General features: G+C 37.5%; 1 protein-coding gene across 1 annotated transcript; it reads left to right on the forward strand.

Moving 5' to 3' along the window:
• The first annotated feature begins 1,626 nt into the window (after positions 1 to 1,626).
• Positions 1,627 to 3,412, forward strand: LOC135713449 (uncharacterized). The gene is made up of 3 exons (XM_065236564.1): positions 1,627 to 1,686; positions 2,218 to 2,347; positions 2,409 to 3,412. Exons 1-3 carry the CDS (start codon positions 1,627 to 1,629, stop codon positions 3,368 to 3,370), a joined length of 1,152 nt encoding a protein of 383 aa, XP_065092636.1. The 3' UTR covers positions 3,371 to 3,412.
• The last annotated feature ends 7,087 nt before the right edge of the window (positions 3,413 to 10,499 follow it).

Below are 10,499 nucleotides of genomic sequence, written 5' to 3' on the forward strand. Positions count from 1 at the left end.
TAGGACTACGTCTGTGATTTCTATATGGAGGTACACTGAAACAGGTGAAAACCGAAAATGGAACATGTAACAAAATTATGAAAGGTTTTGAACGTTAATAGCTGAGCTGCGCCTGGACCAATTTCAATAATTTTAACACCAATCGATCAGAAATATGTCTACGCAAATTTAGGACATTATCATTTTTCGAAATTTTACTATTGAAAATTGCACGAATCTGCAACTGTTGCTATGATAAAATTATCACCGATTGCCTGCGAAAAGCGATTTCCCTAAAACAGATTTCAAAGTTGAATTCCATACGGTATTTGTTCAATCACCGCGTTGTGAGTGGTGGTGTTCTCAAGTACACAACGAAAGGCTGCCTGCAAGCAGCGAGCTGCAGCCCACATTAGCATCCATAGCAGGAGAAAGAAGTCGCATCGCTATTGATCGGAATCAGTAGCTCTTCGTGATTCGCTGTGGGCCATCTATGTCAAGTGCGTCATACAAAAGAGTATAAACAGAGATAACCTAAATTCCTATTCTTACACAAAACACAAGCTCCTGCTGCAGTTAACAAATAAGATTTATTATATAAGACCACGTAGTCCTACGTCACCATTGCGTACAACCCCATAGGGCTGTCCCTTGTAGTTTTGTTGCTCTACGATCATCTTGTCATAGCCAGTGCCTTCGTGGGCCTTTTGAGAGTCACCATCATATCATGACTTTGCCCTGGTCTTAAACTACCATTGTGTAGATTTGTCATTTGGAACTTTTTCCTTATGTTGGCATTTCCAAACTTGAAATCAAGGATGAATTTACTGTTTTTGATGAAGTTCAAGGATCTTCCGTCGACAGTGAAAACTAGTTCTACATGTTGGTTTTTTACGTTGCGCTGCAGTATCCTCCATGCATCAACAGCCAACCCATCGTGTTAACTTTCTAGGAGAGGCAGAGTTTCTTCATTGTTGCCCTGTGCACCCCAAGGGAAGAAAGTATGAGTATTTCAGGACACGGTATTTCCTGCTAAAAGCTCTGCCTCTCATCAGGGAGTGACTGTAGAAATAATGCTTTTTAACCAGTCTGCAGATTCTTTATTTTATTTTCAGACTATGACTAAATAGCCCGGCTTGAAAACACAATCGCCAAATTTTGGTTTCAATGGTGCTTTTCGTTGTCCTGCTACTTTAGCTAAAATTGCTTTTTGTGTAGTAATCAACTGACCTGTTGTGAGCTCAACATTCGGGTCTCCTTTTGGGAGCACACCCAGCTTCACATGCTTTGCAACATCGCTGTACGATGGGTTGATCTTACCCTCTTTACCTCTAGGAGGTTCTGAATGTTCTGATCGAACCGCTTCATTTTACAAGCTTGAATGTATCCTGCTAAACCATATGGTTACGGTTTTATTGCAATGATGAGCATGTTTTTTTCTTCAAACGCGTCATTCACGTTTGAGTTTTAAAACAACATGAAAACGAAAAATCCAAAATTTTAGCCCACAGTGCTGCCTTCGTTAGTAGAAAGCGAAGCGAAAAATTTACAAACTTACTTCCAAAAACAATCAACTTTCACTTAGTCTAGTCTCCCTGAGTAGAAAGATTTTGAAACACCAAGGAACAGTTCTCATTAGCCCTCGAAATGATGCTGATGCTTCAGCTGAGAATCATGGTGGAAGCAACGTTGCTGCTAATTCTTTCGGTGAGTGTTCTCTTATCGTGTACAACAGAGTGTTCCGGCAACGGTAAAACGAATTGGTCAAGTCTGAGGCAAGCATTTTACATAAAGTGATTACGTTTGAGGCGAAAAATTGCAATTCGTAGAAACGTGGTTTGCCGGCCGCCACGATGACGCGGAAGTGCTTATCGCAGCAGCGCCAAATTCGAGGCCATTGGCGCGCATGGTAGTTCAAAAAACGTGCCATAATTAATCAAGCACAGTTGACTGAACTATGTATAAGACTGAGAATGTAATTGGAAACGCGTCAGATTTCTAGAAATCTTATGTAAGGACAAGTGGTGGCACAAATTATGCATAAAATTCTGCAAACATTGCTGTTTTATGGTTGCTAGCAAAAGTTGCTGCTTATGGCCTTTAATGGCTGTGCCACAAAATAAACATGAAATGTCAGCATGGAAAAATGTAACATACTCAATATCTCCCTGATATGCAAAATTAGTGATGCTTGACGTCTGAAACAAAAAAAATCTCTTGAAACTCTGTTAATTCCAGCTACTCATCGTTCACTGCAATGCTCGCGTTGTAAGAAGTGAACTAGGAAAACACCCTTCACTGATTCATAACGAAGACGAGGTCATGTTTCACAACTTAGAATATCCCAACATGGTGGAAAACGACGAAGGTAATCATTTCTGTTCAAATCATTTTTCTGTTCATACAGTAACTTCTAAATATATTTGTAGAAAACGAAGTAATTGCTGTACGGCTCTTGAACAGCCATCTTTCAAAATCGCTTTTATCAAACCCAGTGGATGTACAGAATGTCTCATATGAAAGTGTACAAGATGTACGAACGGACGAAAACAGAACTGAACTTGAAACAGAGGGAATTCAGCGAGACACAATTGAAACAACCACAGCAAGAAACAAGATGGAATCAACAACATCACAAACACTACATTCCTATGATAAATCCTTAGAGGAAGACTGGGTTCGTTCCCAAATAGAAATTCCTCTATCATCTGAGGAAGAGGAAATACATTACGAAGGCAGTAAGATAATAGCCACACCAGGAAGTTTCACAACTTCAACAACTTTAACAACTCCAAAATCTACGCCTACGACTGCCAAAATACTATTTAGGGCAACAACCTTACCACCATCAACTTTCCGAAGCCCCGTAGTTTTCGGATATCGAAGGCGAAAAGCAAGAAACCACCATTATTACTACGACGAGCTTCCGGAAATTGACTTCGATCAAATAGATCTTGGTGACCTAGAAGATTCCGAAATAAATGGAAAGCGACTGAAAGAGTTGGTTGCCCACGGTTACGAGCCAGAAAGCATAGAACAACCCGTTCGTCCCCGGAAACGACGCCCGAAAATGCAACCCATCCAAACTACCGAATGCCCATGTGCCAACGAAAGACGGCAACAGTCAGTCGATGACTATGACGATCAATCAGTAGAGCACAGACAACTTGCACCGTTGAAGAAACGGTTTATCAACCAGCAAAATCAGTTACCCACCGAAGATTTTCTGGATCCCGATATGAGCATGGAGCAGGCGGAACGCGTTCAGGGCGCCCTGGAACGAATCATGGGAATCGTAACGATCATGTCCCACGTCGATAGTTTCATCCACAAGAAAACCAAACAGTCGATAAGGCGACTAGCGAAGCTGTACGAAAGCGAAGAAGAGTGAAGGCTGTGGAAAAAAAAATAAATATGTTTAAACTGATAAGAACGGTTTCAGTATGTGTGTTTGGACTTTCTTCAGTGTGGATTATCAAATTTTGCTTCTTAAACGAAATGTTACATAAGACAGGGGGCCACGGTCCAAAAGGTTAACATTTTTTATGTTGACCTTCTTAATCGCACTCATGAGACTGCGTCAATAGAGCTAACTCAGGAGCAGAGAAATCGAATGTTGACTTAAAACTTAGGAATTCAATATTTATTTTTACAAGCTAAATATGATGACGTTGATACTAATTGATGCATGTTATTAGTTTCCCACTTCCATTACTCAGCTAGGAACGACGCTCTTCATGAATACAGGGTGACTACTGGATTTGAGAAATTTTACTCCGTTTTTCCCAGATTCCTACCATATTTTTCGCGGTTTCATATAAACGGCTAAATATGGTAAAAAAGAACCTAAATTTATCCACCTATGGTGAAATCTGACTCTACTTACTAAAAAAATTTTCAGCAAAAGCGCTCATATTTATGATGTGATTTAATGATGAATTTTGATGTGATTTCCGGTATCACATGACAGCAGTTCCAGGCAAAATAGGATAAAAATAAAAATAAAATGACTCGACCTTCTACGATTTACATGGAACTTTGCATAATTTTGTGTTATGGTATCTGTAAAAATTAGCCATTTTGGATCTTAATTTTTTTTCAAAATGGCGTCTTTGAAAACGTACAATAAATTTTAGCGCGAAACCGTCACTTCTAATCAAAATGACGTTTGAGACAAAGTTGTTTATAAATGTACGTCTATTTTTTTAGTAATAATGAGTAAAAATGAAAAAAAAAATGTGTAAAAACTGAATTATCTCAAAAAGTATATTTTCAACCATGAAAATTGACAAAAATCGTAGAATATCAACTTTTGGTCATATTGTCAAATTTCTTGTTAACAAACTATCTCAAATATTGTTTCCTGTGTAGAAATTACATTAAAACGTGTACTAACAAATTCTTCAAAAATTTAGCCAAAAATTCTTGATTTGTGATTTTTGTCAATTTTCAAGAGTCCAAGGTTTAAATATTTCAAAAGATTGTATTTTTATTGCGTATACAAATTTAGCATATACTTTTTGAGATATTTGATTTTATGTGTTGGAATGTCTACTAAACATTACTAGAAAAATGAGTACCGTAAAACGGGGTAACATTGATATTTTTTTAAAGTATTTTCTAAATATTTTTTGCAGCAATGAATATTTTTCAAATTTTATATTTTTAAAACAAGTACTGAGGATCCAAGAGTTAATTCGTTAGTAATTTGTTTAACGGGAATTAAAGCATTTGCACTATTTTTTAGCTTTGTTACCGAACATCAGTATTTTGATTTAGGGTTACTTTGATAATGCTCGATGAATGTAGAAAAAAATGCGTTAAACTCAAACATTTTAGTTCTTTAAATATGAAACTTAGTTTAGTGCATGTCGTATTACCAACCGGTGGAAACTAACGATTTTAAATTGGCTCACTACTTGACTAGCCTATTGGTCCCAAGCAAATCGATTAACGTACCCCATTCTAGTCAAAATTCTAGTACTGCACAATGTTTGTTTTGATTCGCTATATTAAAGTTTGACAGATAAAATGAGGGGTTAGTGGATTTTCCTATGTTTCGAGGGGTGAATCGATTAGCTTGAGACCGAAGATAGTACCAGAGCTGAGCCAAAAAGTTGAGCATATTTCTTCGGGACGTACTAGTCTTAGAGTTACCTCTATGGTATTACCATAGAGGTAACTCTAAGACCACTGGGTCCCGAAGAAAATCATTATTATTTTTGGCTCACTCAGTACCAGAACAACGGTCCCAAGCAGTCCCAAGCTATTTCACTCACCCCTGCATGTTCTGCATGAATCCACACACCCCTGATGTTATCTGTCAAACTTTCATAGCGAATCAAAACAAACATAGTGTAGTAATAGAATTTCAACTAGAATAGGGTACGTTAATCGTTTGCTTGGGACCAATAGGCTACTAAAGTGGTGAGCCAATTTAAAATCGTTAGTTTCGTATTGATTGTTGGTATTACTCCATCACTATTAAGAAATGATGAAGTTTTCGATTTTTTTTTTACAGTTGCCACTCTTGCATTTATCGCAAGGATCCGACTCTAATTGAAAGGTCCCGTTATTTATACCCTTCGGAGTTTTTAAACACCCTCCAAAGGCGGGCCCCTTTGGCAGTCAACATTGGATTCCTTAGCAACAACATTGAGAAATGACGGCGATAATGACCATGCATCATAACCCTAGTCTTAACCACTTCAACCTAGGGAACAACGAATAGAATATTAGGAATCACATAGATGAAGACTAACCATCTCATTTTTTCCTTGTTTCAAGATCATCCTCGGTGGACAAAGCCGAGTCTTGTCACTATCAACAAGGCATAAAAAGTAACAAGGACTAAGATGTGTTCCTTGAATTACTGAAAAATCATGTTCCCCAAGTTTGAAATAGTCAGGACTAGGAATCGGTGGTAGATCTTACATCCCGTAACGTACCACGAAAAGGTGATCTACCCACGTTACGGGGAAAATTACCATAAAACTATATTCCCATTTCACGACTTCCTATTTTCTGGATGATTTTATTAGCTTGACATATAGGGTAAATGATGGCTTCGGCAGTCATCGACTGTTTTCGGCAACCACAATTTAAACGTTAATTTCGAAGTATTTTCTCACTAAAACACTTCGCTGAATGTATTTAAACGATTCCTTAGTCTTTCAGCTTCAATCCTAATACATTTTTACGACTGATAAAACCTGTAATGTCAGGTGTTTCTTCAAAAGAAACATAAGCACATCAAAATACGGCTGATTTCGAGTTGCCGATAATAGAACAGCTGGTTAACACGCAGTTTAAACGGAAAGGTTGCCGAAGTAAAAGAGGCTGCCGACAATAGTCACACTCACCTGAGAAGTTTGGAGCGCCTTAAAAACGTTTTCAAACCGTTTTGGACAGTTTTGTTGATTGGAATGGATAGAATAGCTAGCAGCAGATGAATGTAAACAAACAGACACGTCATGTGTGTGCGTGACACTGAGAAAATGCTAATAGAAGTGCGGAAGCTGCTTAGATTGACGAGAATACGTAAATTCCCCTAGTTGAAAGCATAATCACTATAAACAAAACAAGTAAGAGGTTGTATCCAAAACACGACCGTAGATTTGACGTAGGATTGCTCGGTTCAATATTCGACGACTGTGTTAGGGAAACCATTTTTCCCATCACGGAAACGCGCTCGTTTTCTGATGACAAAATTTTCGAACTCAAAACGCACGGAATTTTTGGTTTATTCCGAAAATTGATTGGAAGAATTTCTTGCTAAAATTTTCCAATCGCGAGATATTCGCAATCAAGCATATAAATTCGAGATTTTTTTGCTTTTTTCTAGCGTCCTGGAAAAAACCTTACCTTAATTCGAAATGTTTCCGGTTAATTGACAAGGTCATGTGGTATCCGGTCATTGCGAGAAGTTGTATGTACCACTTCAATACTGTTACGCATTTAACCACAAACGTTTGATTGCTGGGTACATTATCAAAGAGCTTTGGGGGTGATGTGACAATATGAGGAACATTATGCCGTACACTACACATTTTTATATCATATGGGTGGAAAATTCGTAGAACAAATACTTTAAAATTCTTCACATTTTAAGATATCTTCGAGCATGAAACTAAGTCAAACTTCAATAAAATCACTTCGAATAGTCAACCTTTGGTTACAAAGTTGATACATGACACATTAAACTTTGCTATGAAAGTTGTTACAGCAGTTTTCGTTATTTCAGTCTCGAGATACAAATATTGTAAGCCGTAAATTACCTTAAAAACATAAAATTAACTTGAAGCACCTCTAAATCATCATCGATTTTGCTGAAAATTTACACAGAAGTACAAATTAACATGACGAATAGTAATCACGGTTGACCCGTTACATTCGGAACATTTCGTTTAAAATGAACAGGTCTAACACATATGTTTCACTTCACTTAATTTTTATAAAATACATTTCATTTCATATTATATTATATTGTATTACATCGTGTTATATTACTTCGCATTATTTCAAATTATTTCCATTAGGTCATTCCTTATTTTTCAGCTTTATAGAAAAGATTGCAACTTTATTATTTAAAAAAGTACATAATTAGTACAAGATGAATGCAGTAAGATGAGACATCTTGGCCACATATTGACTCAGTACAAATGAGATGCTCCATAGAGAATTAATATAAAATATCGACTCCAGCTACTTCGTTATGTTGTTTTACAACCTGTAGGGTTAACTACCCCATTTCCGGCCTATTAAACACAACCCGCACTTAGTCTTTCTTAATCTAGCGCAGTTTAGCACCAAACGGAATGTTATTATTACTGATGGCTTCCAAATTTATTTACCTTTCCGTATGTACCGTAAGATTTGGTAAAGAGAAACCAATCGTTGAGATATTGTCAAAAGTCTAACATTGCTTCTTGACGCCAAACTTTGCCTACGGATTCTAAACTCGGCCTAACGCATTGAAACGCCAATGAATTCACTTCGGCCTATCAGATGAAGATAAAAATTGATTCGGTCGGAGCGGTGTTTTTGGGATTAATGGGTGCAAACCTTCATATCACGCGTTCTCATTGACTTCGTTCGGTAGCGTATTAACTAAAGTATCGTACCAAACGGATAATTGACTTGTTAACTCTGAAATCATGGATTTATTTAAAGTTTTCTGCTCGATAGGCCCAAAATGGGCGATTAGGCTGAAGTAGTTCTCTACCCTTATGTTTCTGGAATGCGCTAGGCGTTGATTTAACTGACTCTTGCTTGATTACTATGCCTTTACCGGCTGATCTAAGGGAGGCACATATTATATTTTATTATTTTCATCGTATTGTTCTACATTTAAGATGATTATTTTGTATTTTATTTAATTTAATTTTAAAACCATTTTACTGTTCACTTCAACAGCATGTTTCCTCATGAACTACCTAATGTTGAACTTCAAGTAAAACAAGAATAACCCATATATTCGGAAAACATTCAAGAAATTACACCGTCACTGTTTTGTAGCAGTTGATTGACGCAGCTAAAACTGCAAATTTAATATTCGAATTAGTGTTTTACGATGTACAAATTTAACACTCTACTTACAAAAGATAGTTTCTTCTCTACACCTCTTGCTAAAAACGATTTGCGGTGATTTATCGATCTCAAAACGTTTCTTCACTAATCTGAGTTCAATCATGGTTAATTAGATTTTCATATAATAATACCAATTTAGGTTTAGAATATTTCCGATACTAGTCTGGACTTTTATCCACAAGTCTAGTCACAAGATCTAGGAAATTTTAGTATATTAGATTTAGTTTTGTGTACTAGTGCTTGCCAACCTAGATATAAGATGTTGTTTTCAGTTCATTACTTCTACTAGTTGCATGATCAAATTTACCGTATATCCAATTGAACACACTTTCTGATACGATTAAATGCACTTTTAGATACCTTAAAACTAGTTTTGATTATTTTTTCAACCGAAATATGAACTTATTTTGCTAAACGCAATCCAGAATTTTCCGCACTAATAAACGATTTTGTTTTTATATACATTCCTCCAATTCAATTCTACCGTTTACCTGACAGCGACATAGCATGTTCGCTAGACTGGTATTTGGCCCAAACCGTGTTCCCAGTTTTCTTCACACCCTAGCCCTAGAGTCGGTGTATAATGAGTCACGCCAAGAGTGAAGCCAAGTCTACCTATTGAACTGTCAAATCGGCTACCTATCGTGCAAAGTAAATAAACATTACGATGCTATGAAAGGTCTACGAAAGGTATTGCAATGAAATATAAAATAAAATTGAAGAAATCATCATAAACACGCAGCGAGCATTAAATGGTCATGGGATACGTTTGGTTTTGATCAGTAATGAGAATTTCTACTATTTTTTGATAAGATAATTTGACAAAATCACTGATATTATGATTCACTACAGCCGTTATTTTTGGTTCTTGCTAGAAGTCATTTAAAGTTGATGTAGAAGTCCTCTGTTGCCAAGTGAAAAGAAAGGGAATCCTTCGGAAACCGTGATGCGAGTTCAACTGTTTTTCTCTTGGCGTGACTCATTATACACCGACTCTACCTAGCCCGTAACTCCGGTTCCGCTCCGCCGGAAGTCCCAGATTTACCAGGAATCTCCATCACTGCTAGGTTTTCCACTACTCTCCTGAATACGCCTCTGTTCGTCTTCACCTTGGCTTGCCGGATATTACAATCTGCAGCCTCAACGACCTCTTCTACTATTCCTCGGACCCAGTTCTTCCGCTGTGCGCCATCTACCAGGAATACCAAATCTCCTACTTGCAATGGTCTTCGCTCTTCAAACTACTTCGTTCTGCGATTGATACTGGACAGGTATTCCTTACTCCACCTCTGCCACATCTTATCGCCCAAGTACTGCAACCGCTTATAGACGTCCCTCAGTGCTTCTGCCTGCTCAACTTCATCATCGACCATCTGATCCGCATCCTTGGTAACCCCGCGCAGAAAATGGTTCGCTGTAATAGCTTCAGTCTCCTCTGAATATTGTGGTCAGGCATAGAAAATGATTTGCATTCATTTCGTGCATTCATTTACATTCATTTGCCCCTAACTTTTTTCATCAACAGAATTCCGCAGAATGGAGTATGGAATTTTTGTAGGTTTTGTTATTAGCTACAACTTTTGTTAAGAACTCAAATCCGTATCACTTATGCATGACGAACCAGAGCGAACAGAGCCCACTACTGTTTTTCAGTTAATGTATTTTACATTTACTGAAAAACAGTAACAAGTTCGGCCCGCTCTAATTCGTGATGCATAAGAGATACAGATTTGAGTTATGGCGAAGACAACAAATCAAGAAGACTGGCAACTTTGCCAAAATTCAAGCGACAGATACAGTAGCGCTGCGCTTGAGTGAAGGTGGAAGCAACGCATAGAAAAATGAGCAAATACACAAACTCTTCGTCTGAGGATGTAATCTTTGCTATCAAATTCGTTCGAAGCATTTACCTTTGAGTGGCAGATGACACG

The sequence above is a fragment of the Ochlerotatus camptorhynchus genome, unplaced genomic scaffold (assembly GCF_037179485.1).
Source record: "Ochlerotatus camptorhynchus isolate MF236.1 unplaced genomic scaffold, CSIRO-AGI_Acam_v1.1 ptg000556l, whole genome shotgun sequence".
NCBI lineage: Eukaryota > Metazoa > Arthropoda > Insecta > Diptera > Culicidae > Ochlerotatus > Ochlerotatus camptorhynchus.

Excerpts from the sequence above, each read along its gene's own strand:
- LOC135713449 (XM_065236564.1), top strand. The coding sequence starts at position 1,627 with ATGATGCTGATGCTTCAGCTGAGAATCATGGTGGAAGCAACGTTGCTG. Across the intron at positions 1,687-2,217 it reads CGTTGCTGCTAATTCTTTCG|CTACTCATCGTTCACTGCAA; the intron begins GTGAGTGTTCTC and ends TGTTAATTCCAG. Across the intron at positions 2,348-2,408 it reads CATGGTGGAAAACGACGAAG|AAAACGAAGTAATTGCTGTA; the intron begins GTAATCATTTCT and ends ATATATTTGTAG.